Here is a 22,825-nt window from a genome sequence, read left to right as displayed (position 1 = left end):
TTTACACAAGTTAGCCTGGCAACTCAATCATCTCATAGAGATTCACCGCAAAAAATCCAATCTGATAAATTTCTCAAACATAACTTGTAAAATGAGGGTTCCTTATGTATATAAATGAGTTAAGGATATTAGAGGAGTAAGTCTCTGAAAAGTGGCAACAAAAAGGAATTATTTAGCACTGTAACTCAATTAAAACACAACATTCCCCCAAGCATTTGTGAATAAGGCAGCATTTACTACAATAAAACAACAGAGAATGTATTTATACAGCACTCCAGACGTTGGCATTAGATCAGAGGAGACTTTGAGTCAATTTCCCTTCAACTGACCAGCTGCCTTTGGGCAAGTTTTCTCAACAGAAAAAAAAAAAGAATAAAGAATAGTATGAATACCTCAAAGGAACACTGAAGAATAAATCACACAGTAACATAAAAAGAACTTACTCTAGTACTTGACATATTCAATTAATGTCAGCTAATGTCGTTACACCACTAACATCAAGACCTGTATTTTGTTACTTTTCTATTACTGATGAGTTTTCTGCTGACACCCATCTGATCAATGACACATATATATGATCAATGATACACACATTCAAGACCAATGGTCAAGAATCAACTTTGAAAGGTAGAGATTCAACATCCTGTCAACTTGATAAGGAACATCAATATATTAAGCTAAACAAAATGATGTGATATAAACCCAATACCATTCCCATGTCACACAGAAATAAACATGCAGCATGTAAGAATACAACAGTGATCAAGAGCCCAGTTTCCAGAGTCACACAAACCCAAAATGGAATTTAACTCCTGCCATTTATTATGTTGACCCTGAACTCAAACCTTGGTCATTGTTATTTTCAAACCAGAGTCAAAAACGGAATGAGATAAAACATGAAAATATAATACACTCTACAGCTAAAGTTTCAGGCATTAGTCTACTAGAAAATCTTACAAATAAAGAGGTTCCCAAGTCAACTATTTATATAATAGAAATAACAATAGATAGCATTTGTATATTTATATGTGCCAAGCACTGTGCTAAGTACTTTTCAGGAATTATTCTATTCCTCACAGAAACCCTATGAGACAAATATATTAACTTTACAAATGAGGATGTTGTGGAGAAGAAAAATGTTTTCTAAGATAAAAAAAGTCAAGTTTCAAACACAGTCCACAGGACTATATTTTTAGCCAAGACATCATTCTGTCGCCCCAGAAATAACACAGGGAAAATACGGAACACCAAAGTAAAACACGATGCATGTCTTCAAGAAAGAAATCAGTCATTTAGGCTGAGTAACAGCTTTAAACAGCACTCATATAAACACCTCATCTTAACTCCTGATCATTACGAGGCACAGGACAACCAGGAGGTAAGAGTTTTACATAATACTAATTTGAACTAAAAACAAATGACCTAAAACTTCAAGTTCCCATCTTGCCATTCATGTGCACAATCTTATTTTAGTAAGTCTTCTGCTATAACACATTTTATAAATACATCCAATTTAAATGTTTTGTGGCCGGTGCGGTAGCTCATGCCTGTAATCCCAGCACTTTGGAGCCTGGGCAGCAGAGCGAAATTCCATCTCAAAAAAAATAAATAAATAAAAATAAATAAATGTTTTATTTTTCAAGGATTTTTTTTGTTTTTTTGTTTTTTCTTTTTTTTGAGACAGGGTCTCACTCTATCACCCAGGCTGGAGTGCAGTGGCACAATCATGGCTCACTGTAGCCTCCACCTCCTGGTCTGAAGTGATCCCTTCACCTCAGTCTCCCGAGTAGCTGGGACCACAGCCGTGTGCCACTATGCCTGACAAATTTTTTAATTTTTTTGTAGAGACAAGGTCTCACCATGTTGCCCAGGCTGGTCTCAAACTCCTGGACCCAAGCAAGCCTCCCACCTCAACCTCCCAAAGTGTTGAGATTACAGGTATGAGCCACCATGCTCAGCTCAAGATGTTCTAAATATATATATAAAAAAAGGACCACATGAAATAGCTCTTGCAGTTTCACCACATGTAAAGAGGAACACTACAGTTCATGAAGAAAAAGAAAACACTGGCTGGGCATGGTGGTTCATGCTTGTAATCCCAACACTGTGAAAATGAGGCAGGAGAATGGTTTGACACCAGGGGCTCAAGACCAACCTGGGCAACATGGTAAGGCCCCATCTCTTAAAAGAAAAAAAGAAAAGAAAAAAAAAATCACAGAATTCTCTCAGTCCATGGTTTTAGGTCAAAGACGATAGATTCCTAAATAAGTCAGAATAGGTTATCAACTATTTTAAAAATATTTTCTCTTTGTTTCAATCAGTTGATTAAAATTAACCAATGTTAACAAGGTTGTGTTGTTAATCCTCAGGCCTCATACTGACTTCCTAAAAGAAAACTATTACACTGTACAAAGCCTCTCATCAGAATATACCATAATCTAATTTCTAACTTACATTTTTCTTTTACTACTTTTCTATACTACCCACTCTGCTAACACATATCACTTATGCAAAAGTTCAATCACCTTATATGTATTACAATCTTCTTGAAGAAAGAAACAATGTCTTATGTGTCTCTGTATCTACCACAGAACCCAGCAGTTATGCCTAGAAGATACTCAGATATCTATTGCCTACTGATAGTAAATAAAGATAAGCAATTAAAGCTTTTTATCATTTTTAATTAAAATATTTAACTTTTTATTAACAAAAATTTCAAATATACAGAAAAGATCAAATAGCACAATCATCCAGTATGTCTTCTGCTTAAGATTCAACAACTGTTAACTGTAGTTAAATTTTGAGAGTTTTTTAATACAAAAATTATTAGAGCAAAATATAAGCAATATATGGCATACTATTCTTTATTTATTCATTGCTTATTCTTTAAAAACATTGGCAAAGAAAGACACTCACTAAAAGGTATTTTTTCTCAATAGCCTAACTTTAAACAAAAAAGGCTATGAAAATATTCTAAAAAACTGTAGTATCTGTCACAATACAGTATACGTCCCATTTGATACAGACCTAATTTATAATTTTTAAGAGCTACTTGTGAGTCACGCATGGCGGCACATGCCTGTAATCCCAGCTACTTGGGAGGCTGAGGTGGGAGGATCGCTTGAGCCCAGGAGGTCAAGGCTGTAGTAAGCTATTGTTGTGCCTGTGAATAGCCACTGCACTCCAGCCTGAGCAACATATTAAAACTGCCATCTCTGGGGGGGGAAAAAAACAACAAAGAAGCTAGTTTGCTTACTACAAAGTTGAGCTCTGTTGATAACAAGATAGTTTTTGTGTTTTTTGTTTTTTTTTTTTTTTGAGATGGAGTCTCGCTGTGTCTCCCAGGCTGGAGTGCAGTGGCGTGATCTCGGCTCACTGCAAGCTCCGCCTCCCGGGTTCACGCCATTCTCCCGCCTCAGCCTCCCAAGTAGCTGAGACTACAGGCGCCCGCCACCACGCCCGGCTAGTTTTTTGTATTTTTAGTAGAGATGGGGTTTCACCATGTTAGCCAGGATAGTCTCGATCTCCTGACCTCGTGATCCACCCGCCTCGGCCTCCCAAAGTGCTGGGATTACAGGCTTGAGCCACCGCGCCCGGCCAACAAGATAGTTTTAAGTAATAAAATTTAAATTACATAATTTTCCAACAGCGATCACGACCTCCACTAAGGCACCAGAGGTGGTTTCTGGAACACAGATGTTCCCTGAGATCTCTATTTTATGGACCCTCATGACTGGCTGGTGGTGACTATCAAGCATCACACACTCCATTTTTCATCTGATTTTGGGATGTTCTTTCTTCAAAACAGTAAACCAAAATATAAACTTTTATTTACATTAAGTTAAAAATAAGTTGTTGAGAAGAATGAAAGGTAAAAACATACCCCTTAAAATTCCTAGTTTATGATTATATTTTGTCTAGGTGACATGACTAGCATATTTGGCTTTGCACAAAAGTTTCCTTTATTTTAAAACTATTAATTATTCTAATTTAATTATTTATTATAATTTAATTATGCTTTTGTATATATAATATTAGCAAGCCTCATCCATGAATACTGGCATCTGGATAACACAATGTATATTCTGTAGTAAGGAAGGATTATGTCCTGTACATTTTATAGTAAGGAAGGGATTATGGCCAACCTGATGTTTGGTAGAGTGGGTAAGATATGAACAATTAAGTATTTATTATATAATAATTATTAGAAATCAATCAATCTTCACTATCCTCATAGAAACAGTCATTTCAGGGAGGTGTTATGAAGCCCCTGAAGTAGGGCAAAAATATCAGGTCAACAAATACAACTTTTAAAGCAAACTAACACAAAGCTACCTTTTTTTTTTTTTTTTCAAGAAAAAAGGTCTACTGCAAAAGCAAATATAAAAGGTCATAAGAAATGTAGAATACTAGAAGACTACTCATAAATGTTAAACTAATCAATTTTGAAGGGTAATTCCTTGACAACACAGAATCTTATATCAAGATCAACAGAAATGCTTACTAAATAAATGCTTAAATATCCCAAGACCAGGCAAAATTACATGTATAAACATATACACATACATACACATTTTTTTAAACATCTTCTTCCAAAATAAATCCCTTAGCTTGATATTTGACAGTTGAAAGAAATTTCAAAATGTAGAATTATTCTTCTACTTGAAAGGAGGTAAAAATCAGGGACATAGCTGAGATGGAAATTAAACGTATGTGGTGTTTTATTAGAAATCATTTAAACAAATTAGCAGCCTTGATAGTCATAATATTCCTACCTAACAGATAACATAGTATTCCAATTTTTAAAGGACATACACGTATGTACGTATATATGGTAAACATTTCTCATTATATCTATAGCTTGGCCAAAATAAAAATTTCCATCTTTAATGACTAGTTTAAATAAAGTATAACTTAAAAATTAGCAAAGTCAACGAAATTCAACCAAGGGCATTTGCCTCAGAAATACCTCTCAAATAAATATTTATAACAAAGAACATAACAATATGTTTGAAAATAATACCTATATTCAAATGACCATTTTAAGCCTGAAAACATGAAATTGTGTAAAAAGACTAAGTCAGTTAGAAAGCTATAACAGAAATATAATGGTATAAATTCTATGTCTGAATTACCTATCAGACATTCTTAAAGTTCAGAAGACAGGGAAGCAGGGAATATTTCACTGAATTTTCAAAAATTAAATAAACCCTCCACCCAGAATGTCTAAAATTAAAAAGACTATATAACAACATTGGCAGGGATGTGAAGAAACTGTAACTGCTGGTGGAAGTTTCTAGTACACTGGCATCACACTGGAAAAATTATTTGGCAATGAACACATACACTACAACCTAGCAATTCCATACCTAGGTAATGCCTCATATGTGCCAATGGCACAAACAAGAATGTCTACAGCTGTACTCTTATCAATGAAAAGAAAAACTGCGTTGTTCAACAACACAGATTAGCTTATCCATATACTATTAAGGAAAAAGGGTCAAATATAAGAGTATATACAATTCTATTTAAATAAAGTTCAAAAACAGGCAGAATTATTCTAGTGTTAAAGGACAGGGTAGTGGTTAGGAATAATGACTAGGAAAGGACACCAGTATTAGTAGTTTTTTTTAATTGGTCTGGATGCTGGTTACATGGGTGTATTCACTGTGAACATAAGCTGTACACTCAGGATTTGTGCAATATTCTATAATATGCTGAACATAAGTTATTAAAAATAAGTTTATATTTTAAAAATTAAGCAGACTACACAATTTTTTTTAGACAGAGTCTCCCTACATTGCACATGTTGGTCTCAAACTCCTGAGCGAAGGGGTCCTTCCAGGTTGGCCTCCCAAAGTGCTGAGACTACAGGCATGAGCCACCATGCCCGGCCAATACCACAATTTTTATTCTCTAAATATCACCTGGAGATGTCTTTAGCATCCCAGCTGAGATTCCAGAAAAAAATAATAACGAGAAACTAAGAGCCGCTTCTAAATGAACACTCAAAAAAGAAACTAGGCCGGGCGTGGTGGCTCATGCCTGAATCCCAGCACTTTGCGAGGCTGAGACGGGCGGATCACTTGAGATCGGGAGTTTTAGACCAGTCTGGCCCAGGTGGTGAAACCCCGTCTCTACCAAAAATACAAAAATTAGCCAGCCATGGTGGCACGCGCCTGTAGTCCTAGCTACTCGGGATACTGAGGTGGGAGAATTGCTTCAACCCGGGAGGCGGTGGTTGCAGGGAGCCCAGATCACACCATTGCACTCCAGCCTGGGCGAAAGAGCGAGACGCTGTCTCAAAAAAAAAAAAAAAAAAAGAAAAGAAACTAAACAGCTCTACAAGTTCACTAATAGCATATACCATTAGTATAAAACTTAAATAGTAGCTTAAAAAGCCAATAAGCTATCAGTAAAGAGCTATCAATTTCAATATGTTTACGAACCTTATAATTTGGTAAATTTATCCAAATAATAACTGAAAAATCTTAATGTCTTATTCTTTCTCTTTCTTTTTTTTGAGACGGAGTCTTGCTCTGTCACCTAGGCTGGAGTGCAGTGGCGCCATCTCAGCTCACCGCAACCTCCACCTCCCAGGTTCAAGAGATTCTCCTGCCTTAGCTTCTCGAGTAGCTGGTACTATAGGCATGTGCCACCACACCCAGCTAATTTTTGTATTTTTAGTAGAGATGCGGTTTCACCACGTTGCCCAGACTGGTCTAAAACTCCCGACCTCAAGTGATCTGCCCACCTCAGCCTCCCAAAGTGATGGAATTACAGGCATGAGCCACCGCACCTGGCCGTCTTCAAATATTAAAACTATGTGTGAAAATCCCCCGTCCCAAACTCCTAACCCATTGTTTACCTCAAACTCAATGTCAAATTTCAGATCATATATGCTGCCATATAACACAACTGTAACACGGCACAAGAAAGACTGAGAGGGCAGAAAGGACGCCCTGAGTCTTAATGCCTCTTTACGGAGAAAAAAGAGATCAAGAACAGTTATCTTTTTTCATTATTTTTCTTCCAGGTTATCTAGATCAGTACTGTCCTATCAACAGAATTTTCTGTAAAGATAGAAAGTTCTATATCTACATTATCCAGTACAGTGGTCCTAGACGAGCCACATGCGGCCATGGAACATTTGAAATGTGACTAGTACAACTAAGGAATTTAAATTAATTTAACTTTGGCTACCATATTGGGTAGCACAGCTCTAGACTGTATATTTGGTATGATTCACTGAGTAAAAATGAGACAAATGAGAAAGAATTAAAACTTTTCAATTAAAGGGGAAATTTAAATGATGCTTCAATGTCAAGGTGGTTAAGGACTTAGCTATTCTTTAAAAAATTAACCAGTAGTAAAGACAGGATACTTAGTTCTGACCCCTGCAAGTTGATGGAGGCAAAAAAAGAAAATTTGAACCTATATCCACTGAGCTCACTGGTGTACCACCTTTCATTCCAAAGCAATATATATAGAAAAAAAGTGGAATGCAGTAAAGTTTCCTTAAAAAATCCAGTGCTGACAGTCAGCAGTTGAGAAGGGGGTCTATCATTTGTGCCTGGTTCTCATGTTCTAGAAGCTCCAACATCATCAGGAGATTTCAGCATATGAAATACTGATATTACCACAACTACCTAGAACCTTTCTGGTTAGGCACAGAGATGCTATTATATATTATCACATCCTTAATAAAAATGTCTAATTTTGTAAATGTTATTTTGTTTTCCCCTTATATAACTGATTGTAAAAGCAACGTGTGCTGGAATCAGAGGAGGTTGTTCATTTACACAACTCATGACCTCATTAATAGTTTTTAGGTAGTCAATACTCAAGAAACCATTTACTTTTTTGGATGAGCTTATGGTGAATTGAAGAAAAAGCAATGTTCAAAAGCAACAAATCGATCAGCATTTCAGATGCAGATCAACTCTGAATTTCAATAAAGACTTCCAAATGGCAATAAAAACAAGATTTAACAGGTTGGATACAAATGACATACCAGCAAATTATCACAGGACTAAGATTCCTATTTCATAAAAGGATAACCAAAGCCAATTTGGTCTTCAATGTACTTAGCTGGAAAATAAGCTAACTTCGGAAAAGTAGCAAATAATGCATACCCACAATTGTATGACTGTGGTAGTTATTGGGAGGTATATATAAGAAATCCTTTACATTTTACAACCCATATATTTCACTTGTAGGGAAGTAAAAGTACTTTTGAAAACAGTGATTTTGGCCTGGCACAGTGGCTCACGCTGTAATCCCAGCACTAAGACTGCACTAAGACACACTTAACATTGAAAAATTTAACTGGGTATTTTGCCAGTAACATACTGACAAACATGAAAAGAAAATTTAACAAACATGGCAATTTCTATCCTAAAACATATACTTCACTAAATATTACAATTTAATATACTAGTTTGCTCAACTGACATGTTTATGAAGTAAGCAAAATTAGATTTCAAGATGATATGGTATGTCAAACAGTATATCTGTAACCAGGAGGATTCAGAGCACATTTAAAAGCATTTGTTTTTTGTATGACATCGTAAGATAAAATGAGAACTAAAAAACTCATTTAAGAACTTTTGGCATTTCTTAACATAAAAATGCATACACGCATTTTATGGTTCTTAGCATGTGTGTTTTTTCCAACTGGATGCTGAATTAAAACCTACCTGCTTTGTTGACTTTTTTGTGCCATTAAAAATCTTCCAAGCTAGCCCATTGCCACCACTGGCAATATGTCGACCAACATCAAATTCTCTAGTGACAGGATTTCCCATTACAGCACTAGTGACATCAGCTGTTACTTTTGTAACAGTACTCTTCAATTTATTAAGCATGGACTCCATGGCTGCAATATTGGGTAGTTACAGTCACCTAGAAAAACAGAAGGATAGTGGAGAACTGATCATTTCTTATTTGTATAAGCATTTATTCATAGTTTAATTTGAAAAGCATAAGATCTCCCAAACAGCGAACAGAATAATCCTATATAGATAAAAGTTGTATGTTGGTTTTGTCCTCAGAGAACCCAATACACTTTAGTACAAATGTAAGTCCAGAAATCAAACTGTTTGTTTCAACCTCAGTTCTCACTGACCAGGAAAAGATATATTCACACTTGACAATGACATTAAGAAAGAGAATGAATATTGCTCAACTGTATAACACGGATCCTGTAAGACTTATAGTGGGGGATGGGCATGGTGGCTCATGCCTGTAATACCAGCATTTCGGGAGGCCAAGGCATGCGCATCACCTGAGGCCAGAAGTTTGAGACCAGCTGGCCAACATGGTGAAACGTCATCTCTACTAAAAATACAAAAATTAGCCAGGCATGGTGGTGGGTGCCTGTAGTCCTAGCTACTTGGGAGGCTGAGGCCCAAGAATCACTTGAACCCAGGAGGTGGAGGTTGCAGTGAGCCGGGATCACTCCAGCCTTGCTGACAGAGAGAGACTGCATCTCAAAAAAAAAAAAAAAAAAAAAAAGACTTAAAGTGGGGTTTGTGGGGTTTGAGAGGCCAAAGCAGGAGGATCATTTGAGGCCAGGAGTTCAAGACCAGTCGGGCCAACATGGCAAAAATCCATCTCTACAAAAATACAAAAATTAGCCAGGCATGGTGGCGCGCGCCTATAATCCCAGTTACTCGGGAGACTGAGGTACAAGAATTGCTTGAACCTGGGAGACGGAAGTTGCAGTGAGTCAAGAGTTAAGATCGCACTACTGCACTCCAGGCTGGGTGACAGCACGAGACTCTGTCTCAAAAACAACAACAACAACAACAACAAATATAGAAGGTCTGTCTCTCACTTCACATTTAAAAATTTACTCTTATTTTTTCTTTTTCCACCCCTTTTCACAGGTGTCGATCACTTCACATTAAAAACAACAATATAAAACTTAAAAGATGCTAATGTTTTACTAAGCAATAAATTTGTATTTTCCTTATTATTATTTTTCTGTAGAGACAGGGTCTTGCTATGTTGCCCAGGCTGGTCTCAAACTCCTAGCCTCATGTGATCCTCCCATCTTGGTTTCCCAAAGTGCTGAGATTACAGGAATAAATAAGCCACCATGTCTAGCCCAAATTGGTATTTTATAAAAAGTTTTACTCATTATTAAATAATAATTACATTCAACTATCAAATCACTTAAGAAAATCTCCTAAAAGAGAAGCATTGGCCAGGCACAGTGGCTCATGCTTGTAATCCCAGCACTTTGGGAGGCTGATGGAGGTGGATCACTTGAGCTCACGAGTTTGAGACCAGCCTGGGAAGCATGGAGAAACCCTATCTCTACAAAAAATATGAAAATTAGCCAGGAATGGCGGCATGTGCCTATACTCCCAGCTACTTGGAAGGCTGAGGTGGAAGGATCGTTTGAGCCCGGGATGGGGAGCTGCAGTGAGCTGGGATAGCACCATTGCACTCCTGACTGGGTGACAGCCAGACTCTATCTCCAAAAGAAAAAAAAAAAAAAAAAAAAGCACTGATGGTAAAGGGGCAATAAAATACATACAGGCATCATAAACAAGCATAAGCATAAAGTCTGAAGATTATTTTTAAAATTTTACATAGCTTTGTTATGAATGATGTGTCATTAATAATAATATTTATTTGGTAATTTTTAATAAGCATAATGATCAGTAGTTGTTACAGGTTGAATATTTATCCTAAATGCTTGGGACCAGAAGCATTTTGGATTTTTTAATTTTTTTCAGATGTTGGAATGCTTGCATTACATACTTACTGATTGAGCAACCCTAATTCAAAAATCTAAAATCCGAAATGCTCCAATGAGCATTTCCTTTAAGCACCATGTCACTGCTCAAAAAGTTTCAGATTTTGGAGCACTTCAGATTTTTGGATTAGGGATATTCAACCCGTATTAATAATTAGTAATTGCCAGGCTTAACTTTTCTCCTTTGGTAAATTAAAATAGACTCTAATTGTGATGATGTCTGTTGACATCTTTAGTTGAAGAAAGCTAAAGGAAGCTTTCTTCAAACTATAATGTCTGTATCTCTAGGGTTACCTGAAGACTTCTCAGGGAATACATGGGCATAGACAGTTTTAAGGTAGCAGTTCCTAATCTGGAGTCAGGTAAAGACTTCAAAGATAATTAGAGGTATTATTAGGACCCCATACTAGGCTTTGTTATATTGAATGCATTCAACATACATAAAACCATTTTGTAGTTATGGAAATGTTATTACAATTATTTCAAAATAATGTTTTTATTCTATACTTTTTATTTCATATATTTAAAAATATTACTCTAAGTAAATAAATGAATAAGTTACTCTAACTTCTGGCCATAAGGGAGGAACAAAGAGTGAATCTGCCCTCTTGCTTTTAACAACTAGAAAACTGAACAAAATATATGAAACACATTTTTCAGACATTGAACAGGCAGCAAGAGCCTTTGATCCCAGTAAGAAGGAGAACTAACAAGAGAACCAGGATTGCCCCAGAGGCACATTGCAAACTACAGAGCATAAAGCAGAATTCCAGGTAGCTATCTAGCTGAATTGAGAAGCTGGAGGGACAAACTGGCATTCAAGAATGCGGAGGTAGATGAAAGTTCTGAGACACAATTTCAAAGTGAATGAAGCTAAAGAAAATGCATAGAGGTCCCCTTCATGCTCTGTTCCCTGGTCCCACACATGCTTATGCATACATAGTGTGACACTCCACCAGGTCTGGCAAGAACCAAACTAGAGAGCTACGAGTTGAATAGTTTCAAAGTTCACACAAGGCTGCAAATCATTTGGTATCTCATCAGCTGGAGTAGTGAGTCTTCACTGACCACTAAGACATTTAGCAGAAATCTTGTAAGAACCATGCCTTAATAGCGGGGTAAACCACCCTTAGAGTAAAAGCTAATCTAAATCTGCTCTAAAATCAATTCTCAAATAACCGAAATAATAATAAATTACTAAACTGCCTACCGGAACAAAACCCAATAGTCATGAAAAGAAGACATATAACATGCACAAAAAATTCAGATACTAAACAATGTAACATTCACAATGTTCAGCAGGCAATCAATAACTATTTGACATGCCAAGAAGCAAGATGATGTGACTTACACAACAGTAGATCCCAACCCCCAGGCCGCAGATTAGTACCAGTCCATGGCCTTTTAGGAACCAGGCTGCAAAGCAGAGGAGCGGTAGGCGAGCAAGCATTACTGCCTAAGCTCCGCCTCCTGTCAGATACGTGGCAGCAATGGATTCTCATAGAAGCGTGAACCCTACTGCAAACTGCACATGCGAGGGATTTAGGTTGTGTGCTCCTTGTGAGAATCTAACTAATGCCTGATGAGCTGAGGTAGAAGAGTTTCACCCTGAAACCAAGTCCCCCACACCCCATCCATGGAAAAACTGTCTTCCAGGAAACTGGTCCCTGGTGCCAAAAAGGTTGGGGACTGCTGCTATACAAAGCTCCAAGAAATTAAATAAACCACACGCAGGATAAACACAAAAAAGAAACCCATACATAGATATACCAAATAGCTGAAAATCAGTGATTAAAAGAAAAATCTTAGAAGCAGCCACAGAAAACAAGTAAATTACACATAAGAACAAAGATAAGAATTTCCCCAGACTGGCCAGGTGCGGTGGCTCATGCCTGTAATCCCAGTACTTTGGGAGGCTGAGGCAGGCAGATCACGAGGTCAAGAGATGGAGACCATCCTGGCAAACATGGTGAAACCCCATCTCTACTAAAAATACAAAACTTAGCTGGGCAAGGTGGTGCACACCTGTAGTCCCAGCTACTTAGGAGGCTGAGGCAGAAGAATCACTTGAACCCGGGAGGAGAAGGCTGCAGTAAGCCGAGATCGCACCACGGCACTCCAGCTTGGCGAGGAGCAAGACTCTGTCTCAAAAAAAAAAAAAAGAATTTCCCCAGATTTGGCAGAAACAACACATGCCAGAGAACAAGTGAATGAGGTATTTAAAACTGGTAAAGGAAACTGTCAACCTAGAATTCTATAGGTTGGGGAAAAAACTTTCAAAACTCAATGTAAAATAAAGACATTTTCAGAAAAACAACAGATAATCACTATAAAAACTAGTAGAGCTGGGAGGACCACTTGAGCCCAGCAGTTCGAGACGAGCCTAGGCAACATAGTAAGACCCCATCTCTACAAAAAATAGAAAAGTTATCCAGGTATGGTGTCACCTGACTGTAGTCTCATCTACTCAGGAGGCTGAGGCAGAAGAATCAATTGAGACCAGGAGGTGGAGGCTGCAGTGAGCTGTGATTGTGCCACTGTACTCCAGCCTGGGTGACAGAACAAGACCCTCTCTCTAAGAAAAGAAAGGAAAAAGAAAAAAAAAACAAGAAAGTTTTTAAAGAAGAACAATAAAAATAAAAATGATGTAGGTATATAAAAAATACTTTTCATGTCATAATATCTTTAAAAGATAGCTGATCATTTAAAACAAAAATAATAAAAATGTATTGTGCTTATAACATATGTAGAAGAACTGGCACGAGAAAGAACAGGAGGGGGAAATGTAAGTATATTTTTTAAAGATCCTTACATTATATGTGAGGCAGTACAGTATCATTTGAAGGCAGGTTGTGGTAAGTTAAATGATATATACTGTAAACCCTTGAATAATAAAATAACTACAAAATAATAAAGTGATATAACTAAATTATAAAGATAAAAATAAACCCTAAAGTAAACTGAATAAATATAAAAAGAAGCAGAAAAGAGGAAGAAAAAAAAAAACAAATGCAGCAAATACAAAATAAATAGCAAGATGGTTGACTTAAATCCAACCATATCAATAAATTACATTAAGTGTAAACAATTTAAAATTTCAATTACAAGGCAGAGATTGTCAAATTGGATAAAAAAGCAAGACCTAACTATATGCTGCTTACAAAAACCCACTTTAAAAGTATAAAAACACAGGTGAAAGAATGTGAAAATATACCAAGTTGGAGTGGCTATATTAATAACAGAATAAGCTTGAAGACAAAGAGGTCATTTTGTAATGACAAAGTTGTCAATTCACCAAAAAGACATAACAATACTAAATATGTACACACCCAATAAGAGAACTTCAAAATAAATGCAGCAGAAAGTGGCAGAACGGACAGAAGAAATAGACAAATTCATAATTATAGTTGGAGACTTCACGAGTTCTCACCTAGTAACACAGAGCAAGCAGGAAGAAAATCAGTAAGGACAGAGACTTCAACAGCACTACCAAACAACCTGAACTAAAACAGTCACTCTACAAATGACAAATTGTTTTCATGTAGACATGTAACATTCACTAAAATGAACTATATGTTTGGCTATGAAACAAGTCTCGAAATATTTATAACTACTGAAATAATACAAACTATTTTCTTTGACTACAATAAAATTAAACTAGAAATCAATAATAGATTAAAATACATAGAAAAACTGCAAATATATGGAAATTAATCAACACTTTTTTTTTTTTTTTTGAGACGGAGTCTTGCTCTGTTGCCCAGGCCGGAGTGCAGTGGCACAACCTCGGCTCACTACAACCTCCGCCTCCTGGGTTCACGCCATTCTCCTGCCTCAGCCTCCCAAGTAGCTGGGACTATAGGCGCTCGCCACTACGCCCGGCTAATTTTTTGTATTCTTTAGTACAGATGGGGTTTCACTGTGTTAGCCAGGATAGTCTCGATCTCCTGACCTTGTGATCCGCCTGCCTCGGCCTCCCAAAGTGCTGGGATTACAGGTGTGAGCCACCACGCCTGGCCAATCAACACTTTTAAATAATCCAAGGGCTAAAAAAGAAATCACAAAGAAATTTTAAAAATATTTGGAAGTGAATGAAAATGAAAATTTGTGAGTCGTAACTAAAGCAGTACTTACAAAGAAATCTATAGTTGTAAATGTTTATATTAGGGGGTTTAAAAGTCTGAAATAATGGTCTAAGCTTCCACCTTAGGAAGTTAGAAAAAGAGAAAATTAAAATAAGTATACAGAAGAGGAGGAATCAATGAAAGAGTTTAATGTAATTTGAATTTAATGTAATTTAATACTTTATTTAATGGAGAAATGAAAAAGAGGAAAAAAAATCCAATGAAGTAAAAAAAAAGTTTTGAAAAGATCAATGAAATCAGTAAAACTTTAGCTGCATTCATCAAGAAAATTGTAGCAAGGTGTAGTGGCTCATGCTTGTAATCCCAACACTCTGGGAGACTAAAGCAGGAGGATCACTTGAGCCCAGGAGTTCAAGACCAGCCTAAGCAACATAAGGAGACCCTGTTTCTACAAAAAAAGAAAAATAAAATTTGCAGGGCATGGTAGTGTGTGCTATGGTCCCAGCTACTTGGGAGGCTGAGGTGGAAGTATTGCTTAAGCCTGGGAGGTCAAAGCTGCAGTGAGCCATGATTGTGCCACTCCCCTCTGGCCTGGGTGACAAAGAGTGGGATCCTGTTTCAAAAATAAAAATAAAAAAAGAAAATAAAAATTTTAAAAGACACAAATGACCAACAACAGAAATTCCACAGATTCTAATCTTAAAGCTTCTACATGAATAGCATATATCATCAAACATTTAAGGAAAAAAATCATACCAAGTCCACACAAACTCTCCCAGAAAACAGAAGAGGAGAGGATACTTTCCATTTCATGTTATAGAGTCAGTATTACCTTGACATCAACACCAAATAATGCCATGGCAATAAAACTGCAAACCAATGTTCCTCGTTAATATGTAAAAATCCTTAAGATATTAGAACATCACATCCAACCCCATAACCAAATGGGGTTCACTTCAGGAATGCAATGTTAATTCAACATTTAAAAATGAATCCATGTAATTCACATTAACTGAATAATGAAAAAAAGCAAGATAATCTCAGTAGAAGCAGAGAAAAAAATTGACAAAATTCAATACCAATTCATAATCAAAACCCTCAGGAAACTAAGAACAGAAAGGAACTTCCTCAACCTGATAAACAGCATCTTTGAATATTTACAGCTAATATTATATTTAAAGATAAATACTGACCACTTTTCTCCCTAAGTTTCAGAACAAGGTAGGTATACTCACTTTTACCACTTCTATTCAACATTCCAATAGAGGTCCTAGCCAAGGCAATAAAGCAAGAAAATGAAATAAAAGGCATTCAGACTGTGAAGAAAGAAAACAATTTATTCCCAAATGACACAACTGCATACACAGAACATCAGAAGGAATGAATCTACAAAAAAGCTACCAGAACGAATATATAAGTTTGGCAAGATAGTAGAATACAAGAACAACATATTTGAAAAGATTGTATTTCTAGGCTGGGCATAGTAATTCATGCCTGTAATCCCAGAACTTTGGGAGGCTGAGGTGGAAGGACTGCTTGAGTACAGGTGTTTGAGATCAGCCTGGGAAACATTTCCCAGATCAGCCTGGGAAAAAACCATAATTTTTAAAAACAAAAAGTTTTTAAAAATTAGCCAGGAGCAGTGGCACATGTCTGCAGTCCTAGCTACTCAGTTGGCTGAGGCGGAAGGATCACTTGAGCCTGGGAGGTTGAGGATGCAGTGAGGCGTGATCACACTAATGCACTCCAGCCTGGGTGACAGGGTGAGACCCTGTCTTGAAAAAAAAATTGCATTTCTAGGTATTTCTATTAGAAAATTTAAAAATTAAAAATAATGTTTCAAGAGTATGAAATATCTATGAATAAATTTAACAAGCTATGCAAGATCTATACAATGAAAACAAAAAACTGCTAACAGAAACTGAAGAAAACCTAAATAAACGGAATGATATACTATGATCATGAATTGGAAGATTCAGTATGGTTAATGTGTCGATTATCCTTAATAATCTACAAACTCAACGCAATTCAACCAGAATCCCAGCAGGCTTTCTGTAGAAAGTGACAAATTGATTCTAGAATATTACTGTGAGAAGGGATTCACAGGCTTTACTAAATTGTCAAAAGGGTCTATGGCACAAACAAAGTTTTAAAGTCCTATCACTTTCCAAATTGTCAACTTCCATGTGTACTCTTTCCTAAAATTGATTTGCCTGAGACCAAGTCTATGTCCTGAAGATTTTCCTTAACTGCTTCTTTCTTCACAATTTTTCCCCACTTGACTAAAACAAAGTATTTCTCTCAGCCATCCCAGTGTTACCGTAGGCCATTTTCCTAGGTGTAAAAAATTTTGTGGGAGGAGGGGGATGCAACTTGTAGATTTAATTCTAAGAGAAAGCCACTTAAGAGTAAAGCACAAGGAAGTTTGGTAAGAAATACTGAAGGAGGCTATACCTTGCTTCTTTCAGGACAGATGTTAATAACAACAAGAACACACGCTATCTATCACAGAATTACAATTAAGAAGATGGTTGTCACAGAGATATAAGAACACATTTCAATTGATAAAATCCAAGGTTTTGATGAAGTAAAGCACTATCACAATATACAACAATTTAGAAATTAGATATTGTGCAACTATTTAAACTCTTAACAAAAACTCCAGATGTGATCAACTTTAAAAATGTGCAAAAGGAGCACACATTATTCAAAATTATTTGATACACAAGCAAAAATATTTGAAGACCACTGATCTCAGGTAGTTTGTATCCCGTTTTCTCTATCAACAAAATTTTACTTACGTAAGTATAACCCACTTTCTTCTATTAAAGATTTGAACTGTCTATAAATGGAAATGGAGACTCACTTTCCCTTTCTAATTTAATGCTGCATTTTTGTAAGCAGCTAGAAAATGTAGCTACTGTCATTATGAAAACATTTACTGGCTATGCCAAGTTGTTCTCTAGGAACATCTGCTGTTGATTTTGATGGGAAGGTGAAAGGATACAAAATTCTATTTAAAACCATACATATCCATTCCTCTAAGGCTGCCTGATAAGCTACATATTAAATGCCTTGCACCTTGTTATACACTGAGAATACAGAGGTTCTGCTTTTTAGGGACTCCATCCAATAGCAGACTCAGTCCTGCAAAGAGTTACAGCAAATAACCTGTGGTAAGAATGTACATGCTATGGAAATATTAAGATGGGCTCAAAACTATAAAGTATTTTTCAGGTAAGAAAAGGCAGAAGAAGTATTCCGGAAGGGATTATAATACCATGTGCCAAGATTCGTAAGGGAGGAAGACTATGGTGTGGTCTGAAAACTACAGAGTTCCATATGAAAACAAAGCGTATTTTCAGAATTGATATTCAATTTTGAGGTGCTATCCGTCATCCAGAGTCAACACTGGTGTACATACGGCAGAGAATAGGCATGGAAATTCATTTGGTGGTTTAATATTTACTGAGCATCCACTATGTATCTGATACCATATGAGAAACTGGGAAGGAAGTAAATGAAAAGCTATGAAACATCTTACATCAAAGGGGAAGACAGACAAAACCACCACAGCATTAGCCTACAGGTGATAAAATGCTACAGAATATACATGCACAGTGTTATAGGAACAAAAAGAAGAGGAATAGAATGTTTCCCAAAAACAGTCATGCTAGAGGAGTAAACTGGATAGAGAATAGGAGAACTGTAGGAGTAAAATCACAAAGTGAAAACCAAGTTCAGTTAAAAGCTAAAGAAAAAGAAGAAAGTATGGCGAAGGGGACTAAAAAGCCAGATCACCAAGGACATTGAGTAGTAAGAAATCAAGCTATGGAAGCCACAGAAGGGTTTCAGGCATAAGTAAGATGATCAATCACTCTATCAAGCAGAGTGGAAGATATACTAAAAGTGGAGGCTGAGAATACGGCAAGACTGAAGAGAACTTCAATATGCAATTCAGGGATATTTATAATTCAGAATATATACAAAGCAAGAAAATAAAGGAAACATGGACAAGGAAGATAGAGAAGAGATGGTGGGTAAAGGAGGTATTTCAAAGGTGCTAGTTATACAGATTTTGTATTTACATGTTCAACTACATTATATACTTTTATGCGTTATATTTCACATTTTAAACAAATTTTTAAAGGGAGAAAGGTTGCTGAATTACAAAAATAGCAGTGAGAAAGGAGAAGAAAGGAAAAATTAAGAAACAATTTAAAACCAAGAGAAGAAAAGGACAAAACTAAGAAGTCTACCCCACCTCCAATTTCAGAGTCTTGCTGGAAGGTGAAGCCATTTACCAAGACAGGACATATAGAAGCCAGTTGTTTTATGAGGGAAGAACTCAACTTTGGACATGTAGAATTTGAGTGCCTGAATGACACTCAGATGGAGGTATCTAGTAGGTTTTTAGACATGCAGTCCAAAAACTTAGAAAAAACCGTCCAGACTGAACGTAAAAATTGGTGTACCATGAGCCAGTATGGTAGACTATGGCCTTGAAAAATATCACCCAAGGAGACCCAAGAAGAATACCATGAAAATTACAGAAGGTCAAGGACTGACTAATCTCCAAGGAGCCTGTAAAATAAGACCTGAACTTAAATTTGAGATTTTGAATTATTAGCATAGCCATTTGACATGTAAGAAACTTAGAGTCCAAATATCTTTTCTTAAAATTATAGCTTTTCATTTTTCCTTTGATTAATGAAGAAAAAAGCCTATATTTTCCAATGACAAAATTATAAATGATGAAAATTCTTATTCATGTAAGGCATTTCTCATTGCATACCATTTATTATAATTCACTAGAAATTCAATCATCTTCCCTTCCTAAATCTCAGCCAAAATAGGATTTGGGGTAGCTTCAGTATGATTCCAAGATTGTATCTCTCTACCATCTAGCTCAGCCATCACCTGGCTTTCAGTAGAACCAGAATGTGAATCTGTTGTAATACTAGATTTTGCGTGCACCTGGCAGAAAGTCGGATGAGTGTTACAGCATTTGACAGCAGGTGGCTGAAAGGAACTGGCAATTCTTTCAGTCCTGCCTGCTCATGAATTCTAGATACAGCAAGAAATACAACAGGTAAAATTATATTTATGCTTAAGAAAGACTTCCTGAATTTTCAAATAACATGAATACATACAGTCCTATACTTCCCCAGGAATATATTTTTAATTTTGTCCCCAGCTTCCCAAGCTTACAATCCCAAGAATAAAATATTAAAAAGCAGAATGAGCTTCCATTTTTGTTGAAGTCACTGCAATGCAAATAAAAAGCTTATTGTAATTACATCTGGCAATGAAGTTACATTTAATAACTTTCAGTCTCATGGCACCTAGCAGAGACTAGACTTTCAAAAAGCACAAAATAATAGACACTGACTACAAAGAACAGCAATATAAAACAAAGAAACTCAAAATAGTTTGCTTTATCCCTTAAAGGGGCACAAAGGTCTGAGATTTGTATGTAAATGCCTGAAAATAAGAGAATACCATTTATATAATCACTTATAGTTATTCAATGAATTTTTGTAATTCTAAATAAAAATTACATTCAGAAGACATGAAATATGGTTAAATGCTTCACAAAATCTGGGGGAAAAAATGTGTGCTTATACTCCCATATGCAGTACTTAGCTGCTTGTATTTAAAGAAAGATGATCTTAAGATACATTCTCTCTCTTTTTTTTTTAGCTGCTCTGAAAGGAGCAGGGCTAACCTTAAGGCCAGAGTTGGCCTTAAGATGTATTCTTGAAATATACGTTTCTGTTTGTGGGAGCACTCAGAGATTACTAGAAGTTTTTAAAAAGAAAGTTTTCAAAAAATGGATAATGCTCTTCTTTGTTCTACACAGAAATCATGTTTAATCTTATTCAGAACAAAGATTAAAACAGCTGAGTACAATCATTCTCTTTACAATTATAAAAAGTATCTAATTATCAGACACAGTTGAGCCAGAACAGATTACAGAAGACAAGCCTCATTTTAAAAATGAACATAAAAAACTGAAGAGACTCAGCAATGTACAGCCAAGTTAGTACACGAATTATTAGGTACCTACTAGGTGAAAAGCACTATGCTTTTCACCATGGGTGAAAGCAGTGGGAGAAACAAGAAGTAAAACATTCAGTTTCCGTCGTTGGTCACAAATTTTAAGACCACTGTACAATAAGATTTAAAAAGCAACATGAGGCCAAGTACAATGGCTCACGCCTGTAATCCTAGCACTTTGGGAGGCCAAGGCAAGAGGATCACTTGAGCTCAGGAGTTTGAGACCAGCCTGGGCAACATAGTGAAACCCTGTCTCTATGTAAATAAAAAAAAAAAATACAAAAAAAAAAAAAAAAAAAGCAACATGAAATTTTAGGCAACATATGCTTAAATATCAAATTAGTAATTTAAACAATAAGTAAGATCTGAGGAAAAATTACATCCAAGTTTTTTGAAGCTATTTCCAGTCCATGTAATTAGTGAACTATAGTTTTTACAACAAGAAGTTAATCAGATTCTTGAAATTATTGTAATTTTTTTTAAAGCAGTAGCAGAGGGATGACAGTTTATCTCTATGCAGGCCTTCCAGCTAGAGAAGAGGGAAAAGGAATAACTGGGTAGGAAATTAGACTAAATGATTATTTCCTTAAAGTCTACAGTTCTTCCTTAATTTAAGAAAGCATAAAATCTCGGCCAGGCGCGGTGGCTCACGCCTGTAATCCCAGCACTTTGGGAGGCCGAGGCAGGTGGATCACGAGGTCAGGAGATCAAGACCATCCTGGCTAACACAGTGAAACTCAGTCTCTACTAAAAATACAAAAAAATTAGCCGGGCATGGTGGCGGGCACCTGTAGCCCCAGCTACTCGGGAGGCTGAGGCAGGAGAATGCCGTGAACCCAGGAGGCAGAGGTTGCAGTGAGCCGAGATCATGCCACTGCACTCCAGCCTGGGCGACAGAGCGAGACTCTGTCTCAAAAAAAAAAAAAAAAAAAAGTATAAAATCTCAAATACAATGTATGAAAATAAACTCATAAAACACAAGTACTGTCTAAGATAGTGGTTTTCAAATTCTGATGAACATCTAAATAACCTGGATGACTTCTTAAACCATATAGATGCCTATGTAGTATCTCAAACCTTTGGAATCGGAACCTATAAAGATGAAGTGTATCTGTATCCTGAGAAAGCTCCCCAAGTGATTCTGATGAACAGCAAAGTGCTAAAATTAAGTTAAATGGTTAAGTACACACTCTTCAGTGGTAAGGAAATCTGAGTTAAAATGCCAATTCTAATATTTACTACAGCCATGACTAACTAACTACCCACCCTAACACTATTTCTAATCTATAAAAAGGGGAAAAGCTAGCTATACCTCAAGTGATTGTTATAAGGATTAACGGTGATGATGAGGTAAATGTTAAGTACAATTACTGGCACATTCAGTAAGCATAAAATGAATTCATTTAACAAACATTCAGCACTTACACATCAGGAGATAAGGAAGGTCTAATTAATTTATTAAGTATTAATAAACATGGCAACTCTTCAATGGTGTGGTAAGAACATATAATCAGGAGAATCTATTCTAATCAGGAAAGTCTTCCCTGAAGTGAGCTGAATGATGAATAGGCGTAATTGGCTAAAAAAAGAAAAGAAGGGCATTTCCAAGCAGAGGAAGTAGCATAACCAAAGCCACATACTTGAAGCAGGAGAACAGAAAAGACAGAGTGACTAGGGGAGAAAGGGAATGTCAGAAAGCACAGTGGAGATGAGATTGGAAAGGGGACCGACTATGCAGGGCTTGTAAGGCATGTTAATGTGTTCGATTTACTTAAAAATAGTGAGAAGCCACTGAAAGATTTTAAACACAAAGACAATGTTATTAGGTCTACATTTTGAAAAAGTCACTAAGTCTGGTGTGGAAAACTACAGGAGACAACAGTAGATGCAAGCAGACCATAATCAGGAAGCT

The 22,825-nt window shown here is 36.5% G+C and overlaps 1 protein-coding gene across 2 annotated transcripts in view; it reads right to left on the bottom strand.

The window, feature by feature from the left end:
* Positions 1-22,825, bottom strand: part of SCYL2 (SCY1 like pseudokinase 2) — a 70,439-nt gene that overhangs the window by 45,896 nt on the left and 1,718 nt on the right. For both annotated transcript variants that reach the window (XM_050750058.1, XM_050750059.1), the window contains exon 2: positions 8,700-8,904. In XM_050750058.1, coding sequence (XP_050606015.1) covers positions 8,700-8,876 — 177 coding nt within the window. In that variant the 5' untranslated portion in view covers positions 8,877-8,904. The remainder of the gene's footprint in view (positions 1-8,699; positions 8,905-22,825) is intronic.

The sequence above is a fragment of the Macaca thibetana genome, chromosome 11 (genome assembly GCF_024542745.1).
Source record: "Macaca thibetana thibetana isolate TM-01 chromosome 11, ASM2454274v1, whole genome shotgun sequence".
In the NCBI taxonomy this organism is placed as follows: Eukaryota; Metazoa; Chordata; class Mammalia; order Primates; family Cercopithecidae; genus Macaca; species Macaca thibetana.
This window is presented reverse-complemented; position numbering and strand designations above follow the sequence as displayed.